Source organism: Theropithecus gelada, chromosome 14 (genome assembly GCF_003255815.1).
Source record: "Theropithecus gelada isolate Dixy chromosome 14, Tgel_1.0, whole genome shotgun sequence".
NCBI classification, from domain to species: domain Eukaryota; kingdom Metazoa; phylum Chordata; class Mammalia; order Primates; family Cercopithecidae; genus Theropithecus; species Theropithecus gelada.
Window position 1 is genome coordinate 56,070,421 of NC_037682.1, and position 19,560 is coordinate 56,089,980.

Sequence of the window (19,560 nt, forward strand, 5' to 3'; positions counted from 1 at the left end):
TCACCTGCCACTGTGACTGCCTCTGTCAAGCACAGGGTAACATGCTGAGCCTCCATCCCTCCTCCAGGAAACTCTGTCATTCCCTGAGAATCTCGATTTATTTGGGCTAACAACATCTTCTACCTTGAAGAAAAATAAAGACACTTGGGAACAAAGAATGATACATATGAAATGAAAGTTACAAAGAATATTTGTGAATCACAAAAAACTGCTGAGGATGTAATGGTGTTGGAAATAAGATAAAATTTCACTCAATATGTAGGGTAAGAGTATTAGCCCGAAGTCCAAGGCATGCATCTCATAATTCAACAATTCAAACTGATGGACACAATCTTTTATCAGTGTGCTCAGCAACTTAGAAGCGCAGTGACAAATTGTACCCATCAGTTTTGTATGATCTCTAAAATTCCCATAATTTGACTCCTTTGGGTTTAGCATTGTTGAAGATTCCCACTTACAATGTGTCAGCATATTTTGTTGACTTAATCTTCAGAAATCTACCCCGAATCTGGCTACCTCTCACAACCTTCACCATTATTTCCCTGATCCAAGCCACAACCAGTCTCTTATCTGCATTACTGTTAACAGCATCCTAACTTATTTCCCTGCTTCTCCATTAGCCTCCTACACTCTTCTTTTGACACAGCAGTCAGTGTCCTTTGAAGGGAAAAGTGAGCTCATGTCCCTCTTCTCCTCAAAACCTTCCGAGGACTCCTCATCAGAGTAAAATCCCCAAATCCTTACACTGACCAATGAGGCTAATGATCTTGCCCCTCATTTCCTACTACTCACCATCTCATTCACTCCACTTCAGCTACAGTGGCATCCCTGCTTTTCCTCAAGCATACTGGATGTTCTGCTGCCTTAAGACGTGTTCATTTGAGTTTCCTTCTGCCTGAAACATTTTCCCCAGTATCTTCAGTATTTATTCCCTCACCTCTTCAAGTCTTTGCTCAAATGGAATGAGAGCTTCTCTGTCCATCCCATTTCAAACTGTACCTCCCAACTGCTCAATCACGGTAAACCCCATCCTTTTTTTCCCCTCCATATTTCTGCACAGTCCTTATTATTTGACAAATTACATGTATTTACTTATTTAGTTTATCTATTTCCCCTTCCATGAGAATGGACAGAGATTTTTTTTTTGTTTGCTCACTGCTGACTCTAGTGCCTAAAAAGTGCTTGGCCCATAGTAGAAGTACAATAGGTATTGAATAAGTGGATGAATGGGCAACTCTTCTACGAATCACCAACACAACCTCCTTCTTCCCCTACTTCCAGGTCTCCTTACCTCTGTGGACCTTGGCTTACCTCAAACAGTAGCTAGGATAATTTAGCTGCCTTGGGCCAGGGAACTGAACCAGATGTCTTGAGGATGACCTTTCCAGGTCCAAAGATCTGACTTAGCATCAATATTTTAAAAAGCAGGATGGGCGCGGTGGCTCACGCCTGTAACCCCAGCACTTCGGGAGGCCCAGGTGGGTGGATCGCCTGAGATCAGGAGTTCGAGGCTAGCCTGGCCAACATGGTGAAACCCTGTCTCTACTAAAACTACAAAAAAACATTAGCTGAGCATGGTGGTGCAAGCCTGTAATCCTAAGCTACTGAGGAGGCTGAGGCAGGAGAATCGCTTGAACCCAGGAGGCGGAGGTTGCAGTGAACTGAGATCGTGCCATTGCACTCCAGTCTGGGCTACAAGAGTGAAACTCCGTCTCAAAAAATAAATAAGTAAGTAAATAAATAAATAAATAAAAGAGCAATACACAGATAGTAGTAATAATTTGTAATTCATTTTACGTTTAGGATTGTTTGAAGAAATTTGTCTTGGAAATACTATGAACTGTACCCTCATTAGACCAAAAGTGGGAACTACTGTTCATATACACAAAAAGGTATCAGTGCTATGATAAAAGTCAGTCAAGGCTGGGCGCAGTGGCTCACACCTGAATTCACAGCACTTTGAAAGGCCAAGGCAGATGGATCACCTGAGGTCAGGAGTTTGAGACTAGCCTGGCCAACATGGTGAAACCCTGTCTCTACTAAAAATACAAAAAAATTAGCTGGATGTGGTGGCACGCACACTTAAAGAAAAAAAATAAAAAGTTAAAGGGTGACCTTTTAGGTACAAAAGGATCCATAATCTATAACTGTTCATAGAACAAGATGAAACGTCATTTCCTTGGCACCTCCAAAGGCTGACAGAGAAAACGCAAAGTAACACCAGTACCCTACTGTTAAGACCCGTGGGCTGCGTGCAGCAGCTCGCACCTGTAATCCCAGCACTTTGGGAGGCCAGGGTGGATGGATCACCTGAGGTCAGGAGTTCAACACCAGCCTGATGAACAAGGTGAAACCCCGTCACTATCAAAAATACAAAAATTAGCCGGGCGTGGTAGTGCACGCCTGTAATCCCAGCTACTTGGAAGGCTGAGGCAGGAGAACTGCCTGAACCCGGGAGGCAGAGGTTGCAGTGAGCCGAGATCACAACACTGCACTCCAGGCTGGGCAACAAGAACGAAACTCCGTCTCGGGGCGTGGGGGAGGTAAAAAAGAAAAAGACCCCTGCTGAGTATAAAATTAGCATAGGCTAATTTTCAGTCACAAAAAGACAAATACTGCATTACTCCACTTTTTTTTTTTTTTTTTTGAGACAGCGTCTCACTGTAGCCGAAGCTAGAACGCAATGGCGTGATCTCAGCTCACTGCAACCTCCACCTCCCAGGTTCAAGCGATTCTCATGCCTCAGCCTCTCAAGCAGCTAGGATTACAGGTGTGTGCCACCACACCTGGCTCGTTTTTGTATTTTTAGTAGAGGTGGGGTTTCACCATATTGGCCAGGCTGGTGTCAAACTTCTGACCTCAAGTGATCTGCATGCCTCAGCCTCCCAAAGTACTGGGATTACAAGAGTGAGCCACTGCGCCCAGAAAATATATGATATATATTTGAGAGTCGAGTCTGACTGTCACCCACGCTGGACTGCAGTGGCAGGACCCTGCAACCTCAAATTCTTGGGCTCATGTAATCCTCTTGCCTCAGCCTCCTGAGTAGCTGGGATTATAGAAATAAGCCACACCTAGTGTTGAGTTATATTTAAATATAGCCAGAGTCTAAGCATGTTCCATTAAATAAACATCATTTAGTGAAGTAAAAAGTAATTAGAATGTGCTGGCAAATGAGACAAAGTTCTCACAGACTCCATAAGATGCTAAGGGTTAAAGTATGGGGAAAGAGGTTATACTGCCAATTTTAATTGGGGCAGTAGAATATCCTACTGGATGGGTGAAATGTTGAAACTTGAAGACTTTGTGCAGTTCCAGGACTATTCCAAAACTGAATATATGAAACTGACTGGCAGGTAGGTACAGCCTGATACCTTTGAAGTGACAACAGAGATAGGGCCTGCTAGGCTTAAAGCTAAAAATACCTGACAGAAAAGAGCTGAGAGCAGAGACAAGAATTTAGAAATGAACATCTAGGTCTAGTCATCAGGTATGCCCAGTTTGGTGATGGTTTGATCTTAACTGAACCACTGATGTGCAAAAGAACAAAAAACACTTCTCTTAAATTTCGTAAACTGGTGTTACAGGCGCACACCACCATGCCCAGCTAATTTTTTGTATTTTTAGTAGAGAAGGGTTTTCACCATGCTGGTCAGGCTGGTCTTGAACTCCTGACCTCACGATCCACCCACCTTAGCTTCCCAAAGTGCATGAGCCATTGCACCAGCCAGCCATGAGTTTTACTCTTCAAAATTTTTGTTGTCGGGCATGGTGGCTCACACCTATAATTCCAGCACTTTGGGTGGGTGAGGCTGGTGGATCACCTGAAGTCAGGAGTTTGAGAACGGCCTGGCCAACATGGCAAAACCCTGTCTCTACTAAAAATACATGAAAATCAGCCGGGTATGGTGATGGGTGCCTATAATCCCAGCTACTCTGGGGGCTGAGGCAGGAGAATCACTTGAACCCGGGGGGTGGAGGCAGCAGTGAGCCAAGATCGTGCCACTGCACTCCAGCCTGAGCAACAGAGTGAAACTCTATCTCGAAAAAAAAAAAAAACTTCTTTTTCATCCTCTCACTTAAGAGTATTACCCTATTGTAATATTTAAAAGTATTACAGTAATCTGTCTGCGCCATGTTCTCATCGTTTCAGTCTAGTAACACTGTCAGCTATTTTATTGTGTTTTGTAGACCACTAAAATTTTCCTTGCAGGCTGGGCATGGTGGCTCACACCTGTAATTGCAGCACCTGGGAAGGCTAAGGAGGGAAGACGGCTTGAGGCCAGGAGTTCAAGACCAGCCCAGGCAACACAGTGAAACCCTGTCTCTACTGAAAAAAGAAAAAAATTAGGCCAAGCATGGTAGCTCACGTCTGTAATCCCAGCACTTTGGGAGGCTGAGGTGGGTGGATCACCTGAGGTAAGGAGTTTGAGACCAGCCTGGCCAACTAGGCGAAACCCTGTCTCTACTAAAAATACAAAAATTAGCCAAGTGTGGTGGTGGGTGTCTGTAATCCCAGCTACTCAGGAGGCTAAGGAAGAAGAATCACTTGAACCTGGGAGTTGGAGGCTGCAGTGAGCCGAGATCTACCACTGCACTCCAGCCTGGGCGAACTCCATCTCAAAAAAAAAAAAAAATTTACCAGACATAGTGGCTTGGACCTGTAATACCAAGCTACTTGGCAGGCTAAGGAGGAGGGAGGATCACTTGGGCCTGGGAGGTACAGGCTGCACTGAGCTGTGATTGTGCCACTGCACTCCTGCCTGGGAAACAGAGAGAAATCCTCCCAAAAGCAAAAAAACAAAAAACAAAAAAAAAACTTTTCCTTGCACACAATATTGTAATATAAATTTAAAACTTAATAAGTCCTTTGGGAGGCCAAGACGGGCAGATCACGAGGTCAGGAGATCAAGACCATCCTGGCTAACATGGTGAAACCCTGTCTCTACAAAAAATACAAAAAAAAAAAAAAAAAAAAAATTAGCCAGGCGTGGTGGCAGGCATCTGTAGTCTCAGCTACTCGGGAGGCTGAGACAGGAGAATGATGTGAACCTGGGAGGGGGAGCTCGCAGTGAGCCGAGATCATGCCACTGCACTCCAGCCTGGGCGACAGAGTGAGACTCCATCTCAGAAAAAATAAATAAATAAATAAAGATAAGTCCCAGCCAGGCACAGTGGCTCACAAGGTCAGGAGTTCAAGACCAGCCTGGCCAACATGCTGAAACCCTGTCTCTACTAAAATTAAAAAAACATAGCTGGGGGTGCTGGTGCATGTCTGTAATCCCAACTACTTGGGAGGCTGAGGCAGGGGAATCATTCGAACCCGGGAGGTGGAGGTTGCAGTGAGCTGAGATCATACCACTGAACCCCAGCCTGGGTGACAGAGTAAGACCCCGTCTCAAAACAAATAAAATAAATAAAATAATAAGTCCCAATAGCTTAACAAATCAAACATTTTCATTTTTCCTGGTTTTATTCTCTAGCCTTGCTAGCCACACACATACATAATTTTTACAGCATAATTATCATACAGATAACATTTTGTATTCAGCTTTTTTCATTTCTATAAATTTTCCTAAGTTGTCAAAAATTGATCACTTTTAACTCACATTTAACAAATTAGTTACCCTTACAGGCCATTTAGTATTATTATTATTTTTTTTGAGACGGAGTCTCCCTCTGTCCCCCAGGCTGGAGCACAGCGACGCGATCTTGTCTAACTGCAACCTCAGCCTCCCGGGTTCAAGCAATTCCCCTGCCTCAGCCTCCTGAGTGGCTGGGATTACAGGTGACCACCACCACGCCCAGCTAATTTTTTGTATTTTTTTAGTAGAGATGAGATTTCACCATGTTGGTCAGGCCGGTCTTGAACTCCTGACCTTGTGATCCACCCGCCTTGGCCTCCCAAAGTCCTGGGATTACAGGCATGAGCATTATTCTTATTATGTAATTAACACGCACCATTTATTGATTGATTGATTGCTTGATTGACTGAGACAGATCTTGCTCTGTCCCCCAGGCTGGAGTGCAGTAGTGCAATCTCAGTTCACTGCAACCTCCGCCTCCTGGGTTCAAGCGATTCTTCTGCTTCAGCCTCCCGAGTAGCTGGGATTACAGGCATGGACCACCATGCTCAGCTAAGTTTTATATTTTTAGTAGAGACAGGGTTTTGCCATGTTGGCCAGGTTGGTCTCAAATTCCTGACCTCAGGTGATCCACCCATCTCAGCCTCCCAAAGTACTGGGATTATAGGCGTGAGCCACCGCGCCCAGCCTACAAACATTTTTTTAAAAATTAGCTGGGCATGGTGGTGTGCACTTGTAGTCCTAGCTACTCAGGAGTCTGAGATGGGAGGATGGCTTGTGCCAGGGAGGTTGAGGCTACAGTGAGCTGAGATCATGCCACTGCACTCTAGTCTGGGTGAGAGTGAGACCCTGTCTCTTAAAAAAAATTGATTTTTAAAAAAATATCTATACACAAATACACACACACACACACACACACACACACACACACGGCATCCCTAAATGAAACATGTAGGCATTTAAAAGAATGAGATCTATCTATTTGAAACAGTGAGAAACATGTCCAAGACACATGGTAAGTGGGAAAAAGCAAGTTGCAGAAGAGCAGATACCATATGATTGCATTCATGTTTTTAAAAATGTATATAGATATCTGTATATGCTTGCATGAACATTTAAAAATTCAGTGCTTACCTTCCAGAAATGGAACTATGCTATGAAGGTGGAGTGGTTTTTTATTTTAAAAATAAAACCATGTAGTAGAGGTACAGTTCAATACAGTCATGCTATATTTCTGTGAAGAACACAATGAGCCCTTACTTCACAGCAACATCCCAACACACAGGAAAGGACTATGAACATTTTGCAAACCATGTATCTGATAAGGGATTTCTAGCTAGAGCGTATAAAGTACTCTCACAACCCAGTCATAATAAGATGAATAATTCAACTTTAAAATCGGTAAAGGATCCAAACAGACATTTCTCCAATGATTATAAATGATCACTAGGCATAGAAAAAATGCTCAACATTATTAACCGTCAGGGAAATGCAAATCAAACCTACAAGAGACACCATTTCATTCACACTAGAAAAATATAATCAAAAAGACTGATGATAGCAAGTGTTAGTAAGGATGTGGAGAAACTGGAACCTTTACACATTGCTGGTAGGAATGTAAAGGTGGTGCAGCCACATTGAAAAAGTTTTAGAGTACCTCAAGAAGTTTAACAGAGTTACTATATGACCCAGCAATTCTATTCCTAGGTATTCTACTCTCAAGAGAAATGAAAACCTATGTCCACACGAAAACTTTTGTACAAATGTTCATAGCATTATGCATAATAGCCAAAGGGTGGAAACAACCCAAATGTCCATCAACAGCGAATGGATAAGTAAAATGTACTATGTTCACACAATGAAATATTATTTGGCAATAAAAAGAAAGTATTGATACGTTATAACATAAATGATCCTGGACAAGACTACATACTACATGATTCCATTTATGTGAAATATCCAGAATAGGCAAATATGCAAACTAGTAGTGGGGTGGGACAACTGAGAGGAAATGGGGAGTAACTGCTAACGGGTATAGCTTCTTTTGAGGGTGATGAATATGTTGTAAAATTGATTGTAGTGATGGTTGCGCAACTCTGAATATGTTAAAATTCAACTTTATTTTTGAGATGGAGTTTCACTCTTGTTGTCCACGCTGGATTGCAATGGTGCAACCTTGGCTCACTGCAACTTCCGCCTCCTGGGTTCAAGCGATTCTCCTGCCTCAGTCTCCCGAGCAGCTGGGATATAGGCACCTGCCACCGCACCCAGCTAATTTTTGTATTTTTCGTAGAGAAGGGGGTTTCACCACGTCGGCCAGGCTGGTCTCAAACTCCTTACCTCAGGTGATCCACCCGCCTCGGCCTCCCCAAGTGCTGGGATTACAGGTGTGAGCCCCCACGCCCAGGCTAAAATTAAACTAATTATAACTTTTTTTTTTCCTTTTTGAGACAGGTCTCTCTGTCACCCAGACAGGAGTACAGTGGCACAATCATGGCTCACTGTAGCCTGGAACTCCTGGGTTCAAGTGATCCTCTCACCTCTGCCTCCAAGAACCTGGGACTACAGGCACACGCTGATCTGACTTAAAAAAAATGGTTTTTTTGTAGAAACGGGGGAGGGCCGTTTCCCTATGCTGCCCAGGCCTAATTACACATTTTAAATGGGTGAACTGTAAGGTATGTGAATTACATCAATAAAGCTATTTTAAAAAAATAAAGGGGGGGCTTCTGTAAAGGAAAAAAAAGACACTCAAATATCTGCAGACAGCTGACCACTCACAGAATTTCCAAACAGTGGACACTGACAAAAAAAAATTTCCAAACAGTCAAAATACGCAGGATACAATTAGCGATGCATGTTATGGGTGCTTTTGAGTGATCTCCTTGTCACGTATTTTCTTACTAAATGTAAATTTGATTTACATACTCAGCAAGAAAAAACATTAAATACTGCACCGTTTTCTGTCAACTACAGGAAAACATAAGTATCTTCTGATAAGATTCAGGACAAAGCCGACCACAATCTCGAACCTACAATTTCTCCCCACATCCTCACACTTGATTACACCAGCTGATTTAGACACTTCCAAGGCAAAGGCTGACGTTGACTTTAAACCAATAAATGGGCTGGCGATGGTATTCTTCTTTCCTCTTTTTAACTTCGTTATTATGGGGGAAAAAATGTCAAAAGCAAAAGGGGAAGGAATAAAAACTGGTTCACGTTCCACAATAATATGTTTCAAAGCGACTTATAAGGATTTGCTCACTCTTTTGGCCAAAACTGGAGAAAAGGACGATAAAATTGTAAATTTCTAATATTCGATGTTAGACCTCAGTAACCTATTTTTTTTTTTTTTAAATAAAAGAAAGGGTGTCGGGGAAACAATCTGCCCACGATATGGATGGGAGGGAACCGCTACGTGCGATCGGCAGGCGGGGTGCTGGGAGGGCCTGGGCCAGCCCTGTCCTCGGCGCCACCGCTGCGGCCTGGTGCCGCCCGTGGGCCCGGCGTCCCAGGCGGCGGAACTCTGCCTCCGCGGCGCCTGGGGACTCGCTCCGCGCGGAGGTCAGGCCGAGAAACGCGGCCAAGGTTCCCGAGGGCTCCACCCTCCCCTCTTTCACTCCCTCCCGTTGGCGGTCCCCTGAGGGAAACAGGCGGGGCGTATCGCTCAGAGACGATTTGGGGGGGGTTGAGTCCTCAGCGAGAAAAGCTCCGCCGCCTAGAGTGGCGGCCGCGGGTTATTAATAAACTCCGCTTCTGCCCAGACGCCGCTACTGCGGCCGGCCCATAGAATCGGCAAGGCCTGCGGCGGAGGCTGAGCAACGGGAGCCGGAGCCCGGGCCCAAGCGGGCCCGCGCCGCCGCGCTGAGGGCGGCGGCCGGGCGGAGAATAATGCACACTGGGTAAAAACACATTTATATACGAACCTCCGAGAAAATTTTCCAACAATTCCTTCGTCCGACCACCATGCACCAGGACAGGAAACAGCCGTCCGGCCCCCAGGCCCCGCAACCCGCATAGTGTGTCTGAGGCCCGCCCCCAGCTTCCATTGGGCTGTCATTACATCACTCACAGGATGCTTCCGGTTTTCCATTGGCCCACGTTTAGTCGACGCAAAAGAAAACCGCCCTAGCCGCGCCCCCTCATCTGACGTCAGCCAAGCCTGACTTTACAGCCCGCCCCTGAGTGGCTCGCGCAAAGTGCAGAGTCAAAACTCCTGTGTCTGACTGGTTGACAGAACCGCTCATCCCAGACGGACACCGCCTCACTGACTAGTGAGTTACACCGATTCTGGGGCCCCAGCGGGAGGCGCCATTTTGTAGCGAGGGAGGGAGGCTGGTCCTTGTGATTACCCGGGAGGGAGAAGGGGTGACGAGCGCCATTTTCCCCACAGGGGCGAGGAGTCGGCCTTGGTTCTCCCGGTGGGCTTGCCGGAGTGCGTTCTGCAGACCAGAAGGGCTTTGCCTAACGATTGCTGAATGCTGAATAGCAGCCCGCTGGGAGGGAAGTCGAAGGGAGGAATAGGACAGAATGAGAGACCTGACCTTTCCCTGGAGGCTCTCAGTGCCGGCCGAGGCCCTTGGTCTTGGTCTGGGGCTCTGCATTCCCGAGAGCTGCTGTATGCCGGGGATTGGCTTCCAAGCCTGTCTGAGCTTCTCCAGTCGCCGGGGCATCGCCATGCGGTGGGAGGGTGAGCCTTCCTCTCCTGCTGAAATTCTGGCGGCTTGGCAACCGGCTGGGGGGTCTTGGATTGCGCTGGGAGACACCACGGATGCTTTGTGCTTTCACGTAGTTTCGGTTTAAAATTTGAAGGCATCAGAAATGGTGTCGCTACGGTCTTTTGTATGTTCTTGTGTCGCGAACTAATAAAGGAAATTCAAAAGGATGGGAAAAGCATTCAGTCTGGTTCCCTAAAGTTACTAAGAATGGGTACAACTTAATTGTGTCCGTTGTGGTAATGCTTCTTGTAGCTCTCAACCCAGCCCTTTCTAAACCGTTGGATATACTTACTAGTCAGTTCCGAAGGCACTCAGTACAAATTTGCTTTGGCGCACCCGGCCGACTAAAGATGAGGTGGGTGTATTAGACTCAAAATGTCTTAAGTTGGCCAGGCCAGGGTTAGAATTGAGCTACCAAGAGAATGAGAGGCTACCCTGTTGTGAAAGATTTAGATCCCGCTTAGAAAAACAGAAATCTGGAGGATGTTCAACTTAATGTCTTGCATTTCAGACGATTATCGAATGGACGGGGATAAATAAAAAAGATGTTAAAGATAGCCCTCTAAGTGTGGATAGTAAATGTTTTGATTTACAATTAAGTCTACTTTGAGGTGCGGACCCTAACCAACGGATAGTTGAGTAATGGCGGCCTAGACGCCATTCTAAAGAAAATAGGACTTTAAGCTTTGTTAGAACACATATTCTGTTAATAAAGAAGTTTAAATCCGTCCGGATTACTTTTTTTTTTTTTTTTTGAGACGGAGTCTCGCCCTGTCGCCCAGACTGGAATGCAGTGGCATCCCGCCCGGCCTGGATTGCTTTTTAAGCCCTTAAAATAAAAGTGTCACATATACAAAATGGATTAGGTGGCCGGGCGCGGAGGCTCACGCCTGTAATCCCAGCACTTTGGGAGGCCGAGGCAGGCGGATCACAAGGTCGGGAGATCAAGACCATCCTGGATAACGCAGTGAAACCCCGTCTCTACTAAAAATACAAAAAATTAGCCGGGCGTGGTGGCGGGCGCCTGTAGTCCCAGCTACTCGGGAGACTGAGGCGTGAACCCGGGAGGCGGAGCTTGCAGTGAGCTGAGATTGCGTCACTGCACTCCATCCTGGGCAACAGAGCAAGACTTCGTCTCAAAAAAAAAAAAAAAAGGATTAGGTTATTTTTAACGGGAGGATTTTGCTCAGTTAAATCAGTCTCCTACCCAGTGGATACATTCTCTGTTACAGAGAAGTACAGAGCTCAGCTGAAAAACAAACGGTTTTAATTTATACTTTCGATTCCTTCCACATGTTTCTGTGTTTTCTAATCAGAAGGGTTTTTTAACCAATCAGAATATTTTTATGCAGTTCCACTAAGTCCCATGCCTGTAGACTACTCACTCAAGCACTGTAATACAGAATCTCAAGAATTTTTAAATCGCCCTCTTATTGTAGATAACAGTTACAGGACATCTTTGTGTCCCTGGAAATTACTGAGTGGTTGTAAAAATTGAATCGCGGTGATGGTGGTGGTGGATAGGATGCTGTAATTCTAACTGGATTCAGAGAGAAACCTAATTCTGATTTGTCACAGGTAATGGAACCTTGTATTAATAGTATTTACCAGTGACTATAGAACAGAGTTCAAATGTACATAGTATTCAAAGAGCCATTCATAAGCTTAAAATGTTCTCCAATTCATCTCCCTTCCTTTCTATCATGTTACATGCGGTCAAATTAATGGCTTGAAAATGTTTCCCTGTCAATCAGTATTAGTCCAGGCTCTTAAATACAGAAATTAAATAATTTCCCCAACTTCCTAAATAAGAGGTAACTTATTTCTAGCCCCCTTCAAAAACTCTTAAGATCATATTTTCTAAAACACTTCTTTCAGTAACTCAAAACTTACCGGAGAATTGGTTGGTTTGGCATATTTATACCATGCTATAAGCATTAAAGTAGTATATATGTTTACTATACATATATAGAAATTATATATGATATATATTTCCTATATATATAGAAAAAAGATAAACGATGAGTTAAGCTTAAAAGCAATTATTTCAGGCTGGATACGATGGCTCACACCTGTAATCCCAGCACTTTGGGAGGCCGAGACGGGTGGATCACGAGGTCAGGAGATCGAGACCATCCTGGCTAACATGGTGAAACCCCGTCTCTACTAAAAAATAACAAAAAAGTAGCCGGGCGATGTGGCGGACGCCTATAGTCCCAGCTACTCGGGAGGCTGAGGCAGGAGAATGGCGTGAACCCGGGAGGCGGAGCTTGCAATGAGCTGAGATCCGGCCACTGCACTCCAGCCTGGGCGACAGAGCAAGACTCCGTCTCAAAAAAAAAAACAAACAAACAAACAAAACAAACAAACAAACAAAAAAAAACCAAACGATTATTTCTGGGAAAAGGGATTACAGATGACTTCATTAAGGTTTTGTTTGTTTGTTTGTTTGTTTTCTTTCAGTGTTTGTTTTTTTGAGACGGAGTCTCTCTGTTGCCCAGGCTGGAGCACAATGGCTCGATCTCGGCTCACTGCAACCTCCACTTCCCGGGTTCCAGCGATTCTCCTGCCGCAGCCTGCCCAGTAGCTGGGATTACAGGCGCGTGCTACTGTGCCTGGCTAATTTTTGTATTTTTTAGTGGAGATGGGGTTTCACCATGTTGATCAGGCTAGTCTTGAACTCCTGAGGTTGTGATCCCCCGCCTCGGCCTCACAAAGTGCTGGGATTACAGGCATGAGCCACCGTGCCCTACCAAGTTATTTCTAATATATTTGAATGTTTTTATCGTGTACTTACTTTATTATTTTAGTAAACTTCCCTAAGGGTGGAGAGTAGATTTTTTAAACATAAAATAATTTAAATCCAAACCAGTGGCTTGTTCTGCATTGGAAGTTGTGGCTGTAGATTTGTCAGTTATCTCAGAACCTGTTGCCTCATCTGTAAGGCAAAACCACCCATTACACAATATGATAAGGAGGATATATGATAACATAGAGATGCTTTTAAAGTGCTTAAATGTTAGCCCATCTCCACCATTCCCACTTTATGATTCAGAGTGATACCTAAGTACTTCAACAACTCCTTTCAGATTCTGATGAGAGCTATGAAAAATATACTAAAAAGTTTGCAGTTTGGGCCAGGCACAGTGGCTCATGCCTGTAATCCCAGCACTTTGGGAGACCGAGGCAGGTGGACCACCTGAGGTCAGGAGTTCAAGACCAACCAGGCTAACATGGCGAAACTCCATCTCTACTAAAAGCACAAAAATTAGGCTGGGCATGGTGGCTTACACCTGTAATCCCACCACTTTGGGAGGACGAGGCGGGCAGCAGGGTCAAGAGATCCAGACCATCCTGGCTAACATGGTGAAACCCCATCTTTACTAAAAATTAAAAAAAAAAATTAGCCAGGCATGGTGGTGGGCGCTTGTAGTCCCAGCTACTCGGCAGGCTGACGCAGGAGAATGATGTGAACCCGGGAGGAGCTTGCAGTGAGCCGAGATCACGCCACTGCACTCCAGCCTGGGTGACAGAGCGAGACTCTGTCTCAAAAAAAATAAAAATAAAAATAAATTAATAATAATAATAATAAAATAAACCTGTGAAAATTATTTTTTGATATAATAAATTTGTCATAAAATTCACCATTTTATACACTTGAGTAGTTTCTAGTATATCCACAAGGTTGTGCACACACCACTATCTAATCCAAAATATTTTATTTCCCCTGTAAGAAACCCCATACTCATTAGCAGTCACTTCCATTCCTTCTTTCCCCCAGCTCCTGGCAACCATGAATCTAACTTTCTGCCCTTTTGGACTTGCCCGTTCTGGGCATTACATATTAATGGAACCTTTTTTGTCTGACTTCATTTAGCACAACGTTTTCAAGCCTCATCCAGGTTGTAGGGTGTTAACAGTACTTAATTCCTTTTTATTGCCAGGTATTTGGTTGTGTATATGCCCAATTTGTTTATCAATTGATAGATATTTGGGTTATTTCCACCTTTTGGCTATTATCAATAACACTACTATGAACATTTGTGTGCAAGTTTTTTTTGCAGACCTTGTGTTTCATTTCTTTTGGTATATATACCTAGGAGTGGAATTGCTGGGTCATGTCTACATAAAACAATCTTTCCTTTTTTTTTTCTTTTGAGACGTAGTCTTGCTCTGTCACCCAGGCTGGAGTGCAGTGGGGTAATCTCGGCTCACTGCAAGCTCCACCTCCCGGGTTCACGCCATTCTCTCTCCTCAGCCTCCCGAGTAGCTGGGACTACAGGTGCACGCCACAACGCCCTGCTAATTTTTTGTATTTTTAGTAGAGTCGAGGTTTCACCATGTTAGTCAGGATGGTCTCGATTTCCTGACCTCGTGATCCGCCCGTCTGGGCCTCCCAAAGTGCTGGGAATGCAGGCGTGAGCCACCGCGCCCGGCCTCACAAAACAGTATTTTCAACCTTTTGAGAAACTGCCAAACTTCCACAGCAAATAAGCATTTTACATCCCATCAGCCATGTATGAGGGTTTCAATTTCTCCTTTTTTTTTTTTTTTTTTTTTTGAGACGGAGTCTTGCTCTGTCGCCCAGGCCAGAGTGCAGTGGCGCGATGTCGGCTCACTGCAAGCTCCGCCTCCCGGGTTCACGCCATTCTCCTGCCTGAGCCTCCGGAATAGCTGGGACTACAGGCGCCCGCCACCACGCCTGGCTAATTTTTTGTAATTTTAGTAGAGACGTTTTCACCGTGTTAGCCAGGATGTTCTCTATCTCTTGACCTCGTGATTCGCCTACCGCGGCCTCCCAAAGTGCTGCGATTACAGGCGAATTTCTCCATACTCTTATCAATACTTCCAGTTGTCCATCTTTTTTTTTTTTTTTTGGATGGAGTCTCACACTGTCGCCCAGGCTGAAGTGCAGTGGCGTGATCTCGGCTTCAAGTGATTCACCTGCCTCAGCCTCCCGTGTACCGGGATTACAGGCTCGTACCACCATGCTCGGCTAACTTTTTTTGTATTTTTAGTAGAGACAGGTTTCACTATGTTGGCCAGGGTGGTCTCAAACTCTTGACCTCAAGTGATCCACCTGCCTGGGCTTGGGGAAGTGCTGGGATAACAGGCGTGAGCCACTGCGCCCAGCTCATCTTTTCTTTATTATAGTCACACTGGTAGGTGTGAAGTGGCATCTCATTGTTTCTGATTTGCAGTTTCCTAATGACTGATGATGTCGATCATCTTTTTCTGTGATACTGGCCATTTGTATGTATTCGTCAGATAAATGTCTACTCAGATTCCTTGCCCATTTTTTAACTGGGTTGTCTCTGTTGAGTTGTAAAAGTTACTCATATATATATATATATATATTCAGTTATATACTTTGCAAACATTTTCTCCCTTTCTCTGGCTTGTCTTCACTTTCTTGAAAGTGTCTTTTGGGCACAGTGGCTCAAGCCTGTAATCCTAGCACTTTGGGAGGCTGAGGCAGGTGGATCACCTGAGGTCAGGAGTTCAAGACCAGCCAGGTCAACATGGTTAAACCCCCATCTCTGTTAAAAATACAAAAAAATTGGCCAGGCATAGTGGCTCACACCTGTAATCCCAGCACTTTGGGAGGTCGAGGTGGGGAGATCGCCTGAAGTCAGGAGTTCGAGACCACCCTGGTCAACATGGCAAAACCCCATCTCTAATAAAAATATAAAAATTAGCTGGGTATAGTGGTGGGCCCCTGTAATCCCAGCTACTCTGGAGGCTGCGGCAGGAGAATCACTTGAACCTCAGAGGCGGAGGCTGCAGTGAGCCGAGATCATGCCATTGCACTCCAGCCTGGGCGACAGAGTGAAACTCCGTCTTAAAAAAAAAAAAAAAAAAAAAAGTTAGCTGGGCTTGGTTGTGGGTGCCTGTAGTTCCAGCTATTTGGGAGGCTGAGGCAAGAGAATTGCTTGAACCCAGGAGGCAAAGGCTGCAGTAAGCCGAGATTGCACCATTGCATCTGAGCTTGGGCAGCAGAGTGAAACTCTGTCTCAGGAGAAAAAAAAAGCCAGGCGCAGTGGCTCACACTTGTAATCCCAGCACTGTGGGAGGCCCAGGCTGGTGGATCATGAGGTCAGGAGATTGAGACCATCCTGGCCAACATGGTGAAACCCCGTCGCTACTAAAAATACAAAAATTAAGGCTGGGCGCAGTAGCTGATACCTTTAATCCCAGCACTTTGGGAGGCCGAGGCGGCAGGATCACTTGAGGTCGGGAGTTCAAGACCACCCTGACCAACATGCAGAAACCCCATCTCTACTAAAAATACAAAATTACCCAGGTGTGGTGGCGCATGCCTGTAATCCCAGCTACTCGGGAGGCTGAGAGAATCCTTTGAACCTGGGAGGTGGAGGTTGCAGTGAGCTGAGATTGTGCCATTGCACTCCAGCCTGGGCAACAAGAGTAAAACTCTGTCTCAAAAAAAAAAAAAAAAAAAAAATTGGCCTGTAGTTCCTAGTTCCAGCTACTCTGGAGGCTGAGGCAGGAGAATTGCTTGAACTCGGGAGGCAGAGGCTGCAGTGAGCCATGATTGCGCCACTGTACTCCAGGCTGGCAAGAGCGAGACGAGACTCCGTGTAAAAAAAAAAAAAAGTGTCCTTGAAGCACAAAATTTTGTAACTATGATGAAGTCCAATTTGATTTTTTCTTTCTTTGCTTGTGTTGTGTTGTATTAAGAACCCAGTCCCTCATCCAAAGTCATGAAAATTTATGCCTATGTTTTTTTTTGAGACAAGCGTCTCACTCTGTCACCCAGGCTGGAGTGCAATGGTGTGATCACAGCTCACTGCAGCCTCAATCTCCCTGGGCTCAGGTGATCCTCCCACCTCAGCCTCCCGAGTAGCTGGGATTACAGTTGTGTGCCACCATGCCTGGCTAATTTTTGTGTTTATTTGTAGAGATAGGGTTTTGCCATGTTGCCCAGGCTGGCCACATACTCCTCTGCTCAAGGAATCCACCCACCTTCGAAAGTGCTAGGATTACAGACGTGAGCCACCATGCCCAGCCCTATTCCTGTTTTTCTCCTAATTTTATAGTTTGAGGTCTTATATTTAGACCTTTAATCTACTTAATTTTTATGTGTAATGTGAAGAGACCTTCATGTTTTGATGTATAGTTTTAATTTCCTTTCCAATCTGCATGTCTTCTATTTCTTCTTTCCTAATTTCCCTGACTAGGACTTCCTGTACCATGTTGAATAGAAGTGGCAGAAGGGAGCATCCTTGTTTTCATCTCTGGCATTTTGTCTTTCACTATCAAGTCTATTAGCTTTATAGTTTTGTTAGATGCCTTTTATCAGGTTAAGGAAGTTCCTTTTTCTAGTTTCTTGGGTTTATTTAAAGAAAAGATTCAGAAAGAAACCTTAAATGCTGTGGTAGACTGGGTGCGGTGGGACACGCCTGTAATCCCAACATTTTGGGAGGCTGAGGCGGGTGGATCACCTAAGGTTGGGAGTTTGAGACCAGCCTGACCAACATGGAGAAACCCCATCTCTACTAAAAATACAAAAATTAGCTGGGCATGGTGGCACATGTCTGTAATCCCAGCCACTGGGGAGGCTGAGGCAGGAGAGTCTCTTGAACCCAGGAGGCAGAGGTTGAGGTGAGCCGAGATCATGCCATTGCACTCCCGCCTGGGTATCAAGAGCGAGACTCCAAAAAAAAAAAAAAAAAAAAAAAGGCTCTGGTAGTTATAGAGCTCAAATATTGTATGTAATCGACAAATTCCAACTTATATATGAAAGCAGAATCTATTATTATCATTTTTTTTTTCTGAGACGGGTCTTACTCTGTCGCCCAGGCTGGACTGCAGTGGTGCGATCTTGGCTTACTGCAACATCCATCTCCCAGGGTGAAGCAATTCTACTGCCTCAGTCTCCTGAGTAGCTGGGATTACAGGCATGTGCCACCACACCTGGCTAATTTTTGTATTTTTAGTAGAGACAGGGTTTCACCACGTTGGCCAGGCTGGTCTTGAACTCCTGGCCTCAGGTAATCCGTCCACCTCAGCCTCCCAAAGTGCTGGGATTACAGGCATGAGTCATCGACCATGCCCAGCCTATTATTTTTTAAGACAGGGTCTTGCTGTATTGCCTAGGCTAGTCCTGAACTCCTGGGCTACAAGCGATCCTCCCACCTTTGCCTTCCAAAGTGCTTAGATTGCAGGCATAAGCCACCGTGCCTGGCCCAGCATCTATAAATATATAAAGGTGAATTCTCACCTGTGCCTTAAAAACACCTGGAGGGAGGATGACTACCTCACACATACAGACACATACATACGCAAAAACTTGATATTTATTTCTCCTATGGTGCTAAAACCAAAGATTTTGCCTAACTCTCCTTTTTGGGAACCACATTGTCCAGCTTCTTTTGATATGCATGGTCATAAAAATATGTTTTGACCCTTTATATAAGGGGCAACAATGTATAGCTTGCTGTATTGGTTCCTAAACGAAAGGGATATATCTGTCCCCATTGCTTGTTTTTATTCAGTAGTAATACTACATATAAAGGATGAAGGGCCTAGAACAGTACTGGATAACTTTAGTTAGCTGAGTTACAGCCTGGGTCTAGAAGACCTTTGGAGAAACATACTGCTTCTGCTAATGCTAGTTTTTGGATTGCCAGGTCAACTTAAAATGTAACTGTTTATGTTAAAGAATCTATTAGCCTAGCCTTCTCTAATTTGGAAGTCTGATTTAGGTAATTCCCCCAAATGAGAGATGACAGTACTATTTCCAAGAGCACTTTCCAGGTAACCTTTGTTTACCATGAGCCAAAGTGTGAAGCGGCTATTGCAAGAATGGCCAACTCACCAAAGATAAAAGCCAGAATTCGGTAGGCACTGATAAATGGTCACAGAAAATCTTTACCAAGTTTTAAATTACAAAGAACAGAACTGACAGTTTTATAACTGATGTTTTACATTTGTCATTTATTTTAGAGACTACCTATTATACTTAAGACATTGTGTTAGATCTTTGCCAAAGACATGATTTAGTCATATTAATGTAACTCATTTTTTTAATTTTCCATATTAATTCAATTTTTAATTCATTTTTCTTTATGCTTGCTTCAGGGGCTACATCTGGGACTGAATAGCAGCATATGGGCCAAGGGCTGTGGTTTTGCCACTCATGCTCTATACTCTAGTCTCTTCCAGAGTTGAGTATAGCAGTCACTATCTTTTTTTTTTTTGAGACAGAGTCTCGCTCTGTCTCCCAGGCTGGA

The 19,560-nt window shown here is 44.6% G+C and overlaps 1 protein-coding gene across 4 annotated transcripts in view; it reads right to left on the reverse strand.

The window, feature by feature from the left end:
- Positions 1–9,626, reverse strand: part of ZNF143 (zinc finger protein 143) — a 62,992-nt gene extending 53,366 nt beyond the window's left edge. For 3 of the 4 annotated variants that reach the window (XM_025357809.1, XM_025357807.1, XM_025357808.1), the window contains exons 1-2: positions 9,515–9,626; positions 5–123 (exon numbers count right to left, since the gene is read on the reverse strand). In XM_025357809.1, coding sequence (XP_025213594.1) covers positions 5–116 — 112 coding nt within the window. In that variant the 5' untranslated portion in view covers positions 117–123; positions 9,515–9,626. The remainder of the gene's footprint in view (positions 1–4; positions 124–9,514) is intronic. The other variant, XM_025357806.1, reaches the window with a different exon arrangement.
- Positions 9,627–19,560: the final 9,934 nt, after the last annotated feature.